The sequence below is a fragment of the Sorex araneus genome, chromosome 1 (assembly GCF_027595985.1).
Source record: "Sorex araneus isolate mSorAra2 chromosome 1, mSorAra2.pri, whole genome shotgun sequence".
NCBI classification, from domain to species: Eukaryota; Metazoa; Chordata; class Mammalia; order Eulipotyphla; family Soricidae; genus Sorex; species Sorex araneus.
The window spans coordinates 309635826-309655208 of NC_073302.1; the positions used below are offsets into that span (position 1 = coordinate 309635826).

At 35.8% G+C, this 19383-nt stretch overlaps 1 protein-coding gene across 2 annotated transcripts in view; it reads left to right on the plus strand.

Annotated features, from left to right (window-relative positions):
• Positions 1-19383, plus strand: part of GLRA3 (glycine receptor alpha 3) — a 185273-nt gene that overhangs the window by 48659 nt on the left and 117231 nt on the right. For both annotated transcript variants that reach the window (XM_004610392.3, XM_012933167.2), the window contains exon 3: positions 6588-6655. In XM_004610392.3, the coding sequence (XP_004610449.3) occupies positions 6588-6655 (68 nt within the window). The remainder of the gene's footprint in view (positions 1-6587; positions 6656-19383) is intronic.

Consider the following 19383-nt stretch of genomic DNA (forward strand, 5'->3'; position numbering starts at 1 on the left):
CTTGGCTTTCAGCTAGGAATTTTGTGATGCAAAATACTGACATATTTAATCAGGAGCTGCTGTTAGGAACTTTGTTTTCAAATCATAAAAAAATGTATCTCTCTCTCCCCTCTTCCTCATTCCTCTTTCCTCCTTCCTCTCTCCCTCCCCTCTTTCTGCCTCCTTTCCTCCCTTCTTCTCTCCCATTGTTCTGATCTTTTGTTCCTTTCTTCCTTTCTTCTTTTTCCACATTTTTTTACCACAACACTCATAAAATAAATATGTTCTGGGATCTTTGTATAACTAATCTAGTTAAAAATTATGATATTATGTATGTGAGATTTGCTAAGTAAATCTTAAATTGTTGTCGTACTGAAAATATTAGTAATTATGTGATAGGATTGAGATGCTAGCTAATGGTCTGGTCAGAATCGTATTCCAATATATCAGCATGTCAGATAACTTACACATGGTTATATGTCAGTTATATCTCAACAAAGCTGAGAAAAAGAGCGTTAAAAAGTCAGCATTAATTGATTAAACCATACTACTTCCAATCACAGAAGTAAATCAAATTGAAAAAATAATGTTTTCAAAAAAGGGCATTTCCATTCCTTTAATAACTCCACAGGGCTAACTCTCAGACCTCACTCGTGCGGCACACAAATCTGGGTGGAAAACTGCTTTCTGAGACAACTGTTCCATAACTCCCCTCCACCTCCACGTTCTTCTTTCTCTATCTATAGAGAAGCATAACTACAAACCGGTGTCTTGAATATCATTATGTTTCTTCCAGTTCCTGTAGTTTAACTCCCTTATCTGACAGCAAGAAAATTCACTTCCTTTCTTCTTCTTTTTTTTAAATGTAGGAGTACTGCTTTTTACTCAGCCATCGATTTAGCTGATTGAATTGGGCATGGATTTCACATTACTTTTTTTATTCAGAATATTAATTTTATTCCATTATTATTCTTTTTAAATCACCTGATACAATTGCAAAGCTTTCCTGTTTGAGTTTCAGTGATACAATGATCGATCACCCAACCTTCCACCAGTGCACATTTTCCACCACCAAGAACCTCAGTATCCCCCATCCCACTCCTCTCCCTGCCTTTATGGCAGACTGTTGGATATCAACCCTAAGTGCTTTAGGCTTTATCAGTGAATTGCCCCTTTCCTCCTCCCAGAGAAGTTTACCATGCCCTTGCTAACATCCTTAATTTAGCCAAAGTCTATCTTCAACCTCCCCTTTGTGTTGGATATTAACCCTAAGTGCTTTAGGCTTAATCAGTATATTGTCTCCTTTCCTCTTCCTAGAGGAATTTATATTACCCTTGCTAGCATCCCTAACTTAGTTAAAGTCTATTTGTAATCTTTCCATTGTATTTTACCTCTCATTGTCACAGTCCCCCATGTTAATCTCGATTGCTTGTAAAACAAAACTTTCTGGTAATTCTGAACTTGTATTTGAAGTATTTGAAGTGCTGTATATTTGTACTTGCTTTTCTGTTTCCCCTATAGCCTTTTTATATGTTACCATAGAGCACTGTTCTTTGGTTAAACACAGACCATTACTGCTATGTTCCTAATATTTGGGAGTTGATTGACTCTGAAATATATCTGATCCTGGGCATAATTACTTGATCATAACTACTTGACTCAGGCTTCAGTTTCTGTAGTTCCTGACACCCCAAAGGGGAGGTTCCACCATGGGACTGGGATGGACCCGGAGCGAGTGGCAAAACTACCCAGCAGCGAAATGGGACATTTTAGAAAGCATAAATGCATGGTTTTCATGCAAACTGTTACAACTTTAGAGACAGGACCCCCGTGGGGAAGGACTAGCTGAACTGACTTGAGGACTTAGTCTGGGATTTACAGTAAAAGCCTTGCTTGCACTCAGAGCCCAGACAACCAAGTGTTTAAAGCCTTGTTTGCTCTCAGCCCAGAGAACTAAGTGTTGGAATCTTTGTCTCTTACTGTTTATCCAAAAAACTGCTAGTATTGATAACTTATACAGTTAGAGGGAACCATAAAAGCAATGCAGTTGTCCCTGGGAAACAGTGTGTCTCCTTGAGTTGATCTCCCCAAAAGAATTTCCTCTGCCAAATGTTTGTCTATATAAATGACCAATCACACAGGTCCCTACCACAACCCCCCTTCAGATGTTCTATAAGTATGCTAGCAACTCTGCATTAAATGGGCCATTTTCACCATCTGACTGTGGTCCCCAGCCTCCCTGTCACCTTGTCTCTCTGTGTCTCTGTTGGGGGGCCCTGGGGAGGTAGGGAGGCGGGGAGGCGGGGAGATGGGTCAGGGCCACCGAATGCACACAGGTGTCCAGCAGCAGCAGCAGCCACCAAAGGATCACCATCTTTTTTTGTGATTACACAGCAGACAATCTCCCCCATATTCTCTTTTGTATTGCTCTTATGAGTAGTATAAGATGCCATAACCAATACACATTCATATTGTCTGCTTCTCACCTTCCTCGTCACAAAAATACCCTAAGATCCCATTTAGATTTGAATACCCTGCCCCAGGACACTCTTCACCTTTGTCTGTTGTAAACACACTTGGGGCAGGTTGAGCCACTCTCAGAACATGTTCCTCAATTACTCTAGTGCCACCTACCTGTACTTTGCTGTCCTGCTCCGTAGATGTTAGTGGGCTCTCGTTTTCCATGGTATTCCCCCACTTTTATCCCCAGCATGGAAGTGAATTTTGCCTTTCTGGATGAGATGGCTAATTGTATTTTTAGAAAGCAAAGGGTAGGACAAGAGAAAGAAAAGGAATAAAGTGTATATATTTTTATGCCATAGTTTTAAATCTTTTTCAACGTATTGAATGAATGAACTCAAATCTGAATTTAGAGATCAAATATTCTTTATGAGGTCAAATTAATCTCACTCAAAGTTGTGACTACATGTATTTTATGTACATTGTAAGAAAATATCTAAAAACTTAAATAAATGGATATAATATTTTGAAGATTTAATCCTTCGATCATATTCTATGTTTATTTCTCTGAAGATTTCTCAAAAAATAAAAAATTGAACTACCTTATGTCCTGGGGCTAGAGCAATAACACAGCGGTAGGGCGTTCGCCTTTCACTCGGCCAACCCATGTTCGATTCCTCTGCCCCTCTGAGAGCCCAGCAAGCTGCCAAGAGTAGTGAGCCCACACAGCAGAGCCTGACAAGGTACCCGTGGCGTATTCGATATGCCAAAAACCAGTAACAATGTCTCACAATGAGAGACGTTACTGGTGCCCGCTCGAACAAAATAGATGAGCAACGAGATGTCAGTGACCTTATGCTCTAGCAATTTCACTCCTAGCTGGACAGCAAAAGAACATTGGGGGCTGGAGTGATAGCACAGTGGGTAGGGTGTTTGCCTTGCATGCGGCCGACCCGGGTTCGAATCCCAGCATCCCATATGGTCCCCTGAGCACTGCCAGGAGTAATTCCTGAGTGCATGAGCCAGGAATGACCCCTGTGCATTGCAGGGTGTGACCCCCCTCAAAAAAAAAGAAAAAAAAAGAACATGAAAATACTAACCCAAAAAGGTTTATATACATCAATATCCATTGCAGTGCTCTTTAGAGTTGCCAAGATATGAAAACAAAACAGAACTAAAGAATGAATGAGTTTGAGCTCAGTGAATAAAGATCTTGTGTGTATGTGTGTGTGGGATGTCTTTATCCATATACATTAGACTACTATTCTGTAACACTGTAGCACTGTTATCCCGTTATTCATCGATTTGCTTGAGTGGGCAACAGTAACGTCTCCATTGTGAGACTTGTTGTTACTGTTTTTGGCATATCGAATATACCACCTGTAGCTTGCCAGGCTCTGCCATGCAGGCGGGATACTCTTAGAAGCTTGCTGGGATATCCGAGAGGGATGGAGGAATCGAACCTGGGTTGGCTGCATGCAAGGCAAACGCTCTACCCACTGTGCTATCACTCCAGTCCAGACTACCATTCAACTACGATAAAATATAAAAGCTCGCCTTTTGTAAGACTGAGAATAAAAATGGAAGGTGTCATGCTAAACAAAAAAAAAAGTCAAAGGGGGAAAATACAACATGATCTCATTCATCTGTAGACTATAAAGAAGCAAGGGAAGAAACTAGGTCAAATTAAAATAAACCCTTGAATTCTGAATAAAAAACTGAGCTTAGAAATTGGGAGGAGGGTGAGGGTTGATTGGGCATCAAGGTTGACTTAGCATAAAGGTTGATTGAGCCAATTAGCTGACAGGAAGATGTTGGTTCTTTGTTAGTAGTCACGGTATAATAACATACATTTTGAAGAGGTGTGAAATAGTATCCTCAAAGCAAATGTCTTATGAACAAGTCTCATCTCAATTGAAAAATACCCACCTAAAACTTTGAAAAAAAAATTCAAAGTAAAAGTGAGGAGGGAATTTTTTTCCTTTTTTTTAGTGAGTCACAGTGAGGATACAGTTACAGATTCACACCTTTTCGTGCTTGTTTTTCCCTTATGCAATGTTCGAGAGCCCATCCCTCCACCAGTGTCCATTCTCCACCACCAATGAACCCAGTATCCCTCCAACCCCCTCATCCCATCCAGCCACCCCACCCCGCCTCTGTGGCAGGGCATTCCAATTTATTCTCTTTCTTTCCTTTTGGGTGTTGTGGTTTGCAGTAGGGGTATTGAGTGGCCATCATGTTCAGTCTCTAGTCTACTTTCAGCATGCATCTCCCTCCCCGAGCAGGATCTCCAATCACATTTTACTTGGTATTGAGGAGGGAATATTTTTTAATGTGCAGAATCAACACAACATTACTTTTAAATTTTCATAGAGTTATTTTTAAGAACATTAGGCTACTTTCTGTTCATGTGTTTGCTCTCAATCTGCCTAGTAAATTAGTGTTCCCTAATAAGAATAACAGCAGTATTTTTCCAAGACTTTGCATTGTACTTCACTTTTTTTGCCTACATTCATTTCTGAACTTAAGAGCCATGTTCTAGTTCTTTAAGGGACACTTAGTAGAAAACATGTTGCTGAAAACATCTGCAACTACTGTCATTTGCTCATCATGACAACTATGGCTAATGTAATGAACCACTTAAAAGCACAATTTGCCATATGGATGCTATAGCCGTTATTTGCCTTGTCGCTAAACATAGCAACATGTTAGAGGGATATAACAGCTTTGCATTGGCATGAAGGACTAGCAGATTGGCCAAGAACTACTAAACAGGTGTTCTCTGTAATGACAACTGAAGATTTACAATCATCTCATTCATTCTCTCATAGTCTTGAATATACATATAAAATGAATATATGAATATGCATATTTGAATGTAGATATACACCTACTATATATACCAAGTACATTAGTTGGTGTACTTATATATATTTAATGTCGAAAGACTGATGTATATGTCCCGATCTAATATGAACAGAATACTAAAGCTATAAAATGCAGTGCTTTTAAAACATTCTGGTACTACTGTGTACATCTATTGTGTACTTTGGAATCTGTTTTTACTGAACTGTCCTTGGTCAAGGACAGTTCGTATATCATCTATCTATAATTACAATAACTTCCTCTGACTCTAAACTTCTATCATCTAATCATCTATCCTCCGTTTCCTGCTGGCTCACCACATTCGTATTGTCAAGAATCTGTAACACTTCTTCTTGTTCAGGCAGGCAGTACATTTCAAATGCCTTCATAGCATTTTGAACAGCCTGTAAGGCTTTTACCTTTCACCCAGTCAAACCAAGTTCAATCCCTGGTATAACATATGGTCCTCAGCGGTTCCCCCAGGAGTGATCACCAAGCACAGAATCAGGAGTAAGGCCCAAGAACTTAAGGTGTAGCTCCTCTGATAAACAGAAAATAAATAAAAATAATAAAGTCCAGGTAAATCACTTGACAAGAAATAGAAAAACATTGAAAGTGTAAAATTTGTGGTTCTTAGGGTTGCAAGCTCTAAAGTGTAGAACTTTCAACAAAAAAAGTATGTGATATGCAAAGAAGTACTACTCATACATAGGGCCAGTGTGTAATCTAATAGAAATTCCAACAAGGGGCTAATATCTTAGACTTAACTAAATGAAACTTTATTAAGTCACCAGAAATGATCTACATTAAAAAAAGGAACCTGGAACCAAAATGGAGTAAGATAATATATAGTAGCCAGCATTAGTGTCTAAAATTTTGTTATTTGAGACCATAAATTTGTTATTTGCAAACTAGATTATTTTACATTCTTCTGTTATTCCAGATTTGATTGTAAGCAACTGTATATATGTGCACTTTCCAAAATAATATTTTATCACACCTCGTTTTTATTGGATTTTGTGCTTTGGGGCCCACACCTGACTGTTTTCAGGGCTTGCTTATGGCTCTGTGCTCAGGAATTACTCCTAGTAGAGCATACAGATCTGTATGTGAGCCCGGAATCTAACTTAGGTTAACCCTATGCAAGGCAAGTGTATTACCTGCTGAACCCTATCTCAAGCCACTGAAAATGTTTTTCAACTAATAATGAGAAATGTTGAATCATTTCAGAACAATTTAGTTAAGTAGCAAAATAAGTCTTATATTTTTATCTTTTTTTTCAGGCCCTCCAGTCAATGTCACATGCAACATATTTATAAATAGCTTTGGTTCCATCGCTGAGACAACCATGGTAGGTATTATTTTATTTGTAACAACTTTGATGAGAGAATAACTTATAGGTATGTTTCACCAATGGCATTTTTAGTTAATATTGTGTAAACCAAAGAAAAAATCAATATGAGTATAATTTAAACAATAGAATTAATTATATAATTAAACTGTTATCATGGTAGGTAGTAATGTTTCATTTGAACTGGTATATTAGAATTGAAATGACATGTGATGGATTTTGTTTTCTTTGGATGGGTGGGAATTTTGGTATTGGGATTGGACACTCAACATCTTGCATAGAAGACGTGTGCTTTACCACCAATTCACCTTCCTAGCCACCTCCCCCCCACCATGGTTTTTAATTCCTAGAATTACAATTGCACTCAATTTCTTTTACTTTATTTTAAATTTTTTTTATTAATTCTAATATAATTGTTTTTGTAGATTTTTCTTACACTAAATATCAATTATATGTGAAGTTATTTAATTTAATATTAAATGGCTATTTAATTTAACCCTTAAAAGCCATTGAATAACCATTTATGATTTAATATATGTAATAATAAACATTTCATTGCATTTTCATTAAAAATTAGTTGATCATAAAACAAATCTGTAATACTAAAATCAGCAAATATTAAAAAATCAACATATGTGAATTGTTATATTTGATCACAGGGCTTTTAAGTCCGTGTCTAAAACTTTATTAGCTGTATGTTGCTTTAGGAGGTCCAAAGATTTCAGGATCTGTGGTCTGGGCCAATGAGCGGACAGGGTGGTGGTTGCAGGGAGGTGGGCATGGCTTTCAGAAGTCTGCAAGGATGGGGGGATGCTGCCCACCACCATTCTAGAAAGAGCCATCAGAGTTGTCAACTCGGACACTGGGTACCTGAAATTATTTGCAGATTGGCATCTCTGCAGAGAATATTCGTGAAACAGTGGAGTTGAGCCCTTGGCGTGGCTGCAGTGGTTGGGTGTGCGTGAGGCTGCCAGGGGCTCATCTGGGCAGGTATTCAGCCCACTTCCTCCTAAGGGCAACCCCAAGCTTTCAGCTGCAGGGTCCCAGTAGTTCCTTACATTTTAGCTGCTTGGAGTGAATCTCCTGGGATATTTAGTTGGGAATGAGTAGGGCAGGGTGGATGTGTGGTATTTAATTGCTTTTAGCATATATAGTTTGCAAAAATGTTCAGAGTTGATTTCAATTGAAACAGGGTTTGAAATATTTAAAAATATGTATTAGCTCCCAAAACCCTGACTGAGAAAATAGAGAATTATAGTTACATATTTCAAAATGGCTTCATGAATTTTCTAAGTAAAACAATCTAATATACAAATGATCCAGTGGTTATTTAGGTGTATAGGATTTAGCTCAATAGCAATAGACTTTAATCACTTTTTTTAAAGATGCTGTTTCCTGCTCTTGCACAACATTTAGTCACATAATGCTTTTGGTATGGTTCAATATAAATTCAAAATAATATAATTACAATAAAAGCATCTGGGAAATAACTGAACTCACATATTTGGACACATTATAGACTTAAGTAGGCAAGATAAAATGAGTATATATGCCTTATTGTAAATAAAGACAAAACATATAATTTTCTTGCATAAGCACAATATGATTTTGCTATAGTCCTGATCCTAATGTCCTATTGTTTCAGACTTTGACAAATTTTCTATTCTGGTTGAACAACTGGTACTTATTATTTGTAAGCTTACATTTGTATTTACCCCAAATTAATCATATTTAAAGATGAGGGAATCTCTAGTGACTTTTTCAACTCAGCCTTTCTAAACTATTTCTAGTGCTGTCAACCTTCTTATTTTGTTACACTATGCATTGTACAATCCTGAAATACAGGAAAAATGTTTATATTTTCTCTTTCACAGATAATATTCTCAAAACACTTTTAACAAAAATATATGGATTTTTTTGTTTTACTTTTTTACATGAGGGTGAAAAAGTGACTGGGAAAAGGAAAAACATAATTAGATTTTCTTCTCATAAAAATCTGAAAATATCAGTTTCTAAAGGTCTTTTATTTTTTATGAAATAGAATCTACCACTAAATGGCTATAACAATTTTTAAGATTACTATACCAGTTACACTGGTTATATTTAAGAGATTAAGGAAAAATTCTTTCATATTATAAGATTACTATAAGATAAACTTCATATTCAAGATAAGCCTACAGAATATTGGCTATACAGTCTCACAATGATCCCACTCAATTTTGTTTACTTCTCAGGCATTTTTTTCACTACTGCATATTTTATCATCATACATTCTCTTTGAAATGATCTTATAGTATTTGTTACTTTATTCTTTCAAGTCACAAGCAATATCAGTGAGCATTAATCAATTCATATAAAATTAACTATATCCACAGTGGTATCTTTTTTAGTTTGCTAAACTCCTATTTGCCATTATCTCTATTCATGTAATCAAACTGAATATTTTTTAAAAGTTTTAATATTATCATAGTAATTGCAGTATAGTACCTGTCTACATAGGAATAGGCAAAATTAGAATTGGTTATTTATAATTTGTTAAGACATAAAATATTTTCTAGTACTTGACTAAGATGATTATTTTATTCACAGTACAAATAACCTAATGTACCCAAGGAACTGTGTTTACACTGAAAGAATTTTAAATACTTATGATCACAAATTAGTATTTGAGAATTCATACCTAAAATAAAGATAACTAATCCTCCTGGTGATATGCCTGCGTGATAAGGATCTTAATTCTGTTCAATGTTTTTGTGACCAAATGTATTAATGTCCCTCTGCTTATCTAATTTGCAACTTATGAGTCTCTGTTTTAGAATACAGCATTAAGTCCATCGCATCCAATTATTTCTCTCAGGAGAAAATCTTACTAGCATGGCTGTATTTTAGCCATATTTTGAAAATCATGTTAATTTTAACATAGTTTTCCTCTTCTTGTGTATTTCCTTTCTTATGTATGTTCATAAGCCATAATATCATTCCAGGTTGCTTTGGGGGTGGGGGTAGTGCTCAGGAATGCCCATTAAAGCAGTTCTCAGGAGACCCAGAATCTTCTGGTGATCCTCAGCCAATAGGCAAAGGGTTCAATGCAAGGGTCCAAACATGTACTATGTTGGGCCTTGCAGTGCACCCAGAGGTCCTCAGGAACCATGTTTTGCTGGGGATTGGCATAGAATCAGCTGTGTATAATGCATGATAGTACATTTTAGCCCTGTACTATCTACCCAGATTTTCTTTTAATTATAAAATGAAATTTGTTTTCATTTTTTTTGCTAACCTGTCTGATATTAATTTGATTACTACCTGTACATAAAGACCCTGGGGGGTTAGAGGGAAATGTTTTCTCCCAAACTGTCAGTTAAGTAATTGTCCTTCTCACTTGGCAGCTTGAATTTGGTAACAGAGGCATAGTTATCTTACTTTATTTATGGGGGGAGTGGGCACATCCAGCGATGCTCAGGGGTGCATCAGCAATTCCTCCTGGTGGTGCTCAGGGGACCAAATGGGATGGCAAGGACCAAACCCGGGTCAGCACTTGCAAGACAAATGCCCTTCCCTCTTTTCTATCACTGGGGCCCCATCTTATGTTTTAATTGTGTGGTCACAAAAGGAAATCAAGATTGTTATTATTGGTTTCTGTTGTTTGTTTTTGTTTGGGAGTCACATGCAGTGGTGACCAGGGCTTGCTCTTGACTTAGCGCTCATGAGTCACTCCTGGTGGTGCTCAGGGGACCATAAGGGATGCAGGAGTTTGAATCCAGGTTTACCACTTGCAAGGCAAGCACCTCATCCGCTGTACTATTTTTAATTTTTTTTTTTTTTTGCTTTTTTGGGTCACACCCAGCGATGCTCAGGGGTTACTCCTGGCTTTGCACTCAGGAATTACTCCTGGCGGTGCTTGGGAGACCATATGGGATGCCGGGGATCGAACCCGGGTCGGCCGCGTGCAAGGCAAACGCCCTACCCGCTGTGCTATCGCTCCGGCCCTATTTTTAATTTTTTAATTCTCTTTTCTATATTTGTTTTAGATGTACAGAAAGGTTGCAGCCTCGAGGCATTATAGACTGTTCCCCATATGAACTAGCAAAGTTTCTTTAATCATATATTACTATGATTGCCAGTATATTACTTTATGTTTAGTTGCCTTGGTTTTGATGGCCATAACTCTTAAGAACTGCTCAGATACTTAATAGATTGTCCTTAGTGCATGTTTCTCGTATGTCTAGACCCAAATAAAGAGAGATAGAAAGGTTGGCCTCAAAGTTCGTGCCTTCCTCATTCCATTATGTGGAGGATCTCTACAGTGGATACCTGTGATTTGCCTCAACAGTGATCTGTCATTGATAATGTTAAACGCACGGTTAAGGTGATGTCAGTTGTCTCTACAATGAAATCATCTTCTCCATATTTCCATATCTGCATACAGCTTAAGAGCTTGATGACTTGGAGCTTGCCACATTTCCTATGAATAGTTGTTGCAAAGTTTTAAAGAGCTCTAAATCTTCCTTCCCAGTCTTCTGCTTTAACTCTCTCTTACCCCTTCTAATTTGCTCTACCCTTATCCTTCTTGCCTCAGTGCATTGGTTTATGATTCTTGTGTAGTGTTTAGTAAAATAGGTGGAAAAAGGCCCCCTTTGGTTTTGATCTGGTATTAGTAGCAAGCCAGCAATATTTTACCACTAAGCATGAATTGTAGGTTTTTTCTAAATGCTCCTTATTAGGTGAAGGAAGTTTACTTAGACTGCATTTTTTTCAACTGAGATTTTGAATTTGGTTTTGTCCTGTTTATTTTTTAAATTCTTAATTTCTGTCTGTTTGGGGGTCTCCCAAGTAAATAGTGGTCTTGGGAATACTCAGTGCTGGATTTAATTTTATAATATTTAATTTAAGATTTTCATTGTTTTATTCATTTTGGATATTAATGTACAATTTTATTTTCATACAGTGTGAAAACCGTAGAATATCACCATTACATTAGCTATAAAATATCAGGAAGATGTTTGTTCTTCTACTCTCTAAAATCATTTTACAAAATGTATTATTTCTTCAATACATATTGAGTAAAATTCACAAGAAATGCCATCTAGGTCATGTATTTTAGCTGTGTAATGCTCTTAAATGATAGATTTCATTCATAGAGAAGATATAAAGTAACTTGGTTTTTCTATTCTATACATTTTGAAAAAATTGTTCTTCAGGAATTTTCATCTCTCTATAAGTTTCAAATTCTTTTCGGTAATTTTGGTGTCAGTTTCTCTTTTTCAGTGATCTTATACATGAATTTCCTTGGGGGACCCTCTGTAAATTTTTATGATATATGAATTTTTGAAAACAATACTATTTGTTTCATTTTTTCATTTTTCTTTCTATAAAATCTATTACATGAGACATTCAATACTTTATTCTTTCAGAACTTCTCTTCCCAACCTTTAATAATCATCATTATGTATATTATTTGTAATTTGTAAAACTCACAAATAAACTTAAATTTTTATATTCAATTTTGGATTTCTTCATGACAAATAACTCAATGGCTTACTTAGACAATTCATTCCCACACTATAATGACAAAGCTAAAATTTTATTATTTTCTTTATTTGGAAATTAGGATAATATTAATACATTGCAATAACTTACCAAATTGGCACCATTGACATTCTATTAGTCTATGCAATCTATTTAAAAATTTTAATCCTTTTCTCAATAGTTTGTTACATTTAATAAACATTTATTTTTAAATTTTACTCTGGGTTCCATGGAGCAGAAACCCCCTCTAATAACTTCATCTATTAGCAACTAACAGGGTAGTTCTCTTTTTTTTTAATTGTATTGAATCACCATGAAATAGTTCCAAGCTTTCATGTTTGGATTACAATCACACAATGATCAAATACCCATCCCTCCACCAGAGCACATTCCCTACCACCAATATCCCCAGTATACACCCCTTGCTCACCCTCCCCCTGCCTCCATGGCAGACAATATTCCCCATACTCTCTCTCCACTTTTGGGCATTATGACTTGCAACACAGACACTGAGAGGTCATCATGTTTGTCCGTTATCTACTGTCAGCACACATCTCCCATCCCGACTGATTCCTCCAGCCATCATTTTCTTAGTGATCCCTTCTCTATTCTATCTGCCCTCTCCCCTCCGCTCATGAAGCAGGCTTCCAGCTATGGAGCAATCCTCGTGGAAACAGGGTAATTCTTAACACAAATTAGTTTATAAACATGCACATGTATATATATATACACACATATATATACACACATACATACATAATTACATTTTTAATATAAATTTTAAATATTATGAATGTATCTATTTCTTTATGTATATTTATTTATATAAATTTACTTATATGTATTCTGCTAATGATGAACATATTTTCTTAAAAGAGAGTATTGCTGGGGCTTGAGTGATAGTACAGCGGGTAGGGCGTTTGCCTTGCATGCGGCCAACCTGAGTTCAAATCCCAGCATCCCATATGGTCCCCTGAGCACAGCCAGGGGTGATTCCTGAGTGCATGAGCCAGGAGTGACCCCTGTGCATTGCTAGGTGTGACCCAGAAAGCAAAAAAATAAAGAGAGTATTGCTATTGTGTCCTTCATATAGGTTGCTCCACTGTTATTTCTATGGGTTTGTTATGTGATGTATTTTTAATTCATCCCTGAAAATTGATACTAGACTACAAAATATAAGTGATTTACTAAACACTCACAAAGTCAAATTAATATTGACTAAAGGTGCCTAAGATAACTTACTTCTTTTTATTCACGTCTTCCTGTGTAATTTTATAATCTTTCCTCAAAAAGCATCTTTGTAAGTTGCATTAATAGAAACAGATTAATACAGACTGGTAAAATTACACTCAGAGAGTTCTCTGTGGTCAGAACTTAGGTGCCTATGATATAGTGTTTGTACAAATAACTTAAAAATAAAATTTTATGATGTCATTATTTCAGGGATTAAGTGATTTTATAGTAATATATCACTCATGAAAATGTGAAAAGAATTTGTGTAATTTAAAAGAAGGTGCATATTTTCTGACCCTTTGTAAGCTGTTCCCAAAATAAGACTTTGAATCATTATATGTTTCCAGCAAATTATATTCTCACAAAGGTGCAGTCCTTTTTTATAAGTGTCATCACAATATTTCATAACAATTCCCGTATAATACATATTTTTCAATTCAATTATATTAATGTAGCATATGATTAGATTGATTCTTTTTCATTTCCACTTAAATATAGCCTGAAAAGCATTCTGCATTAAGATTTTATCCGTTAACTTATATTCACTGTCTTATTTCTCTTGCTTTGAGCAATAAGTAAACCCTAACCAAATACAGTGATGGCATCAGTCTGAAAGATTTTTAATTTCAAGCATGAGTAACCAATGACTGGCAGTAGGAATATGTTCTGAACTATCATTTACAATAAGCATAAATCAAAAACAGTGTATATTGATGGGAAAGCTTTCACAAAGATAGGTACTCATGAAGGTTACATATCCTAGCGACCCCATAAGAAATATGAATAAATCTCTGCATGAGGTAATTCTCCACAAACCACTTTTATAATCAAGGTATCTAAAGACACTGCCAAACCTCTTAACACAGGTAAAATTTCTTATAAACATTATCACAATGAACACAATTTCTGTGGTGACAGGAATGGGGGAACAGAGCAAAGGGAGATGCCAAAGAAAAATATGCAAAGAACAACAGAAAGAACACTGTAGAAGAGAGGGCACCTGTAGGTGAATGCTTCTGCAACATTAGCTAAATATGTATCTTTTAGAGATTCTTTTTATTTTGTTCCATCTTATTTTGTTTATTTCATCATATTTTGTTCAAGTCAAACATCTTACCCCTTGAAATAGCTCTTAGGCTGTGCTTTTCATATAAACCTAAGTGAATTGAAAACCTTACTATAAATTGCTTAGGCATTTGAAGTATTTGGTTCAAGAAAAAATAATTGAGGATTCTAGAGGTAAATCTAATGTCAGAACAGTATATAACGATTTAACTCTTTTTCTTGGTCTTTTGCACAGCTCATTTGTAAAGTGAGATGGCTATTCTATAGAGAAAGAAATTGTATAAAACACAGGTACCAAATCAGGTGAACACTTTTGTTGGCCACCTAACATGACATAGAAATGAGCTGATACACACAAAGCATTCGTAGGAAGGTGTTCATCTTCAAGGTATTTATCATGATGCATATTTTGCTAAGGGAATTTCATTTTTCTAAAAAAATACTTAAAATGTCATTTCAACCTCTGAAGATAAAATGGGCAGCAAGATAGGGAATTGTATTCTCACAGATGATTGGCACTAGTCATAATTTGTTACTTAGTCATGGATTTAGCATGTCAATTAATGTTAAGTACTTGGCAATCAATTTAAATTGCAAATGACTCTTCCTCCTTGTTATTTCATCTCTGTCAGATGAATAAGTTAAAGTTCTCTAGAGCAGCTAGATGACACACACACATATACAGACATATAGATATATTTTGCTGTGATGGAACTGGCATCCTATCAAAAAAATCTGTCAACTATATACTCTTCAGATGGGCTCAAATGAGTCAGACTGACATGGACTTTGGACTGTGGCACAAATGCTTTGTCAAATGGGATAGATGTCGGAAAAAGAGGAAGTAATGCGTGTTTCTTAGGAAGTCAATTGGAAAATGAAAAATTTCTACTCCATATAAGTGTATCTGTAGGATGAGTTTGGGATTTTGAGATTTGGCTTTCAAGATGTTATTCTTTCAACTTATTCAGGGAGGACATAATAACAAACCAATTGTAGTATGGAAGAGCATGGAAAAATTGTATCATGTATTACTGTCATCTGCATCACCCTTAAAATATTTTTTTCTTCTGGAGTTTCTTGAAATATCAGACTAGCTAAGTCATGAGATGAAGCAATTGTACCACCAAGTTACATTAAGTGGCCTGGTTAACAAAGATGAGATGTATTTTAGATGTTATTATTAAACTAAAATTTATTTTAATATATTAATTCTATATTATAGATCATATATTATTATTTACATAGTAGATAAACTAAAATCATATGCAGATTAGTCCTAAGTAACCTGCATCTGGCAGATTCACTCAATTTCTCTATAGAAGATGATGTCACTGTCACTGTCATCAATTTGCTCAAGCAGGCATCACTAACACCTCCATTGTGAGACTTGTTACTGTTTTTGGCATATTGAAATGCCATAGATAGCTTGCCAGGCTCAGCCATGCAGGCAAGATACTCTTTGTAGCTTGCCAGGCTCTTCAAGAGGGGCGGAGGAATCGAACCCGGGTCAGCTGCATGCAAGACAACAACCCTACCTGCTGTGCTATCGCTCCAGCCCCCATTTTTTAAAAAAAAAAATTTTATTGTATCATCATGTGGAAAGTTACAAAGCTTTCAGGCTTAAGTCTCAGTTATACAATGCTCAAACACCCATCCCTTCACCAGTGCACATATTCCACCACCAAAAATCACAGTATACCTCTTCCCTCTCACCCACCTAGCCCCTGAACCTGCCTGTGTAGCTGATAAATTTCACTTTACTTTCTCTTTACTTTGATTGCATTCAATATTTCAACAAAAAACTCACTATTATTGTTTGGAGTTTCCCCCTTCCCCTGCAAAGTCGGATCTGCTAAAAAGGAAGCATTCTTAGGAATGTTTAGCCGCTTTAGTAGCTGCTTCTTGTGATATGTATACTGCAAGCATATAATACAGGCTATATTAGACAATGTCTGGCTAATATATTCCGGGGCTCCACCCCACAGGCTAGAAGTAGTAAACAATTTTCCTCTACCTTTCTGGACTCATCTCCCTCTCTGTGAATTGAAGTTGCTTCCCATGCCTGATTCAGTGTTAGATTGTGAAGTAATCTAACACTGTTAGAATATTAACAGTAATCTATTGTCTGAAACTAAGATCTAGCATTAGCCTCTCCTTGCAAGTTAATACGGCACCACCCTGATCGTCTTTCAGTTGCAGAGAAAAATGAACCCTTTTCTGAGATGAAATTCATTTTGTTCCCATTTGAAAGTTATTCTTTCACTGATTTTCTCTTTTCCTGAGCTATTTCCTATCTGTACCAGGTCTTCATTTGGTTTATGCTCATTCAACCTTTAATGATGGCCAAAGCAGAAACTTTTAGCCAATTTTGTTGAATATATCCTGTATTATTTGCTTGCAATATACATATCACAAGAAGCAGCTACTAAAGAGACTAAAAATCCTAATTCTAAATGTATTTTACTCTTTATCATATTTTAACTCGCTATGAAGATAATTGCTATTCCTCACTCATGCACTATAAAATTAAATATGATTAATCAAATTTTGACAGCAGACACAAAAAGAAATGAATATACTCTGCACTCTTTTTAGCATTCTTTAAGGCAGTGTTTCTCAACCATTTTTTAAACATTAGCTCCCTAGAATCTATTGCAGATGTCTTTGTTTCTACTTGCTCTGCCCATAAGAATTTGCTGCTTCAGGGATGCTATGTATCTATTATGTCTACCCCTGGATTATAACTAAGAATACTTTTTACGCCCATCAGGAAATGGATTGTTGCTCCCTTATGAATAATTTTGTCTACCTTGTAAAAGTATATATTAAAGTACATATATGTGAGTAATTATGAGTACCCTTTTCCAAGGTTAAAATTTTCTATCTTCATTGCTTAGTAGCATATGGAAAAATAACAGAAAATGGAACAGAAGTATCAAGTATTCTGATGGGGAAGGCATACAATTTTTATGTCCCTAGTTACTTGTAAAATTATTAATATACGTGGATTGGAGGTTAAATTATATTCTACTTTCTGTTAATATTTATTTTCTTATCTGTTATTTTCAAGACATAAATGTCCATGCTTTCATAAACCAGCTAAGACATCTATATTAGTATAGTGATATTAGCATATCAGAACTAATAAATAGGTACTAATTATAAATTGCATTTAAAATGATATAAACATTTTCTTCAGACTTAATGTTTGCATTGGTAAACGAGTTATATTATGCTTCCTTATACAATTCTATTGAATATTATTAATTTTATGTTATTTATATAACTGCTTTGCATCATATCTTTTCCTGGTAAACTTACTTACAAAAAAATCCCATGAATTTAATTCATCAAGGCCTACCTCAGTGGTGGCAATCCTTGTGAAATATATGCAGAACATGACATGATTTTACTATTATGTCTTAGCCAGAAGAAGTTTCCATAAGGATATAATTAACTAAGATAGATAGAACTTTTCTTTATCATTATTAAGTTCTTATAAGAGTAATTCTTACTGGAAAAAAAACTCTTTCCTAAATATATTCCCAAAGGAAAAGTTCTTCATATGACACTTCCAAAGACTATGTGAAATCAGGGCTGGAGCAATAGCACAGCAGACAGGGCGTTTGCCTTGCAAATGGCCGACCTGGGTTCAATTCCATATAGGCCCCTGAGCACCACCAGGAGTAATTCCTGAGTTCATGAGCCAGGAGTAACCCTTGTGCATCGCCAGGTGTGACCCAAAAAGAAAAAAAAAAAAACTATGTTAAATCTTCTACTAGAAGTTGAGGATCAAACCACCTATTGGAAAGCCACTGGTAAATATGCCTAGACAGATACCAGGTTTCCTGCCTACATTCACTTTTATCCAACAGTTGGCTTAGAATAATCTTTCCAAAAACTGCTTACAGATGCCATGTTTCACATTCCACATATTTTCCTAAGTTAGTTGTTCTGGGAGAACACTCTTCTTGTCTTACACTTAGCTTCTCAAATACGACCCATCACCAACTCTTTTCTCCTTAATTTTTCTAGTACTCCTAGTGGAATATCTTAGCTAATAGCTTTTATTTTCCCTATTATTTCTTCTTAATAAGTGTGTGCATGTGTGTAGGTGTGTTTATCTTTTCAATGAACAGAATATTCATTTTCTTAGTATTTCTCAAGAAGGATTATTTTTACTACTGTTGTAATCCATATAGAGTAAGTGTTCAGTTTCTTATAAACCTTAAATCAGTAAGTAATTTTTTTCCCTCAATTCTTTTTTTTCCACTTCCAAACTCTTCCTCTTCAATTCTACCTTGGAGCTACTATCTTTGACTTCAAATGTTCTTTTGCTGCATAGATTTGTCAGGTGTCATTGTTGTGGTTGCTCCATTCATTTATCAATGACTAATCCATGATATTTATTATTACTATGTTTGCCTTATTCCAAAATGAGTGCAACATTCTTACTCCATGTCCCTGACTTAATTGTGAATAAACATCTTTATTTAAGTAATCAATCTGCATGAATATACCTAGAACTTGGTCAAAACAATCTGCTTCATAGTTTGAACTAATTCAAACATCTCAACCTCAAACATTAATTTTACATCTTTTTCTATCACTCTCAGGTTTGAGTCACATAGAAAAAAATAATCTCACATCACTTTATGAGGATGTGGATAAATTCAAAAGGTTAAAATAGGGATCAGAGAGATAGTAAAGCAGGCATCCCATGCACGCTGCCAAATTAGGGTTGATCCCCAGTACTACTATTATCTTCAGCGCTGCCAGAGTAATCTCTGAGCATAGATCCTGAGCATTGTGTGGCTCAGCCCCCAAAATGAATGAGTAAATTAATAAATAAAATATTAAGATATTTGTCTAAATACTGGAAGGACTGTTGGGGCCAGTTA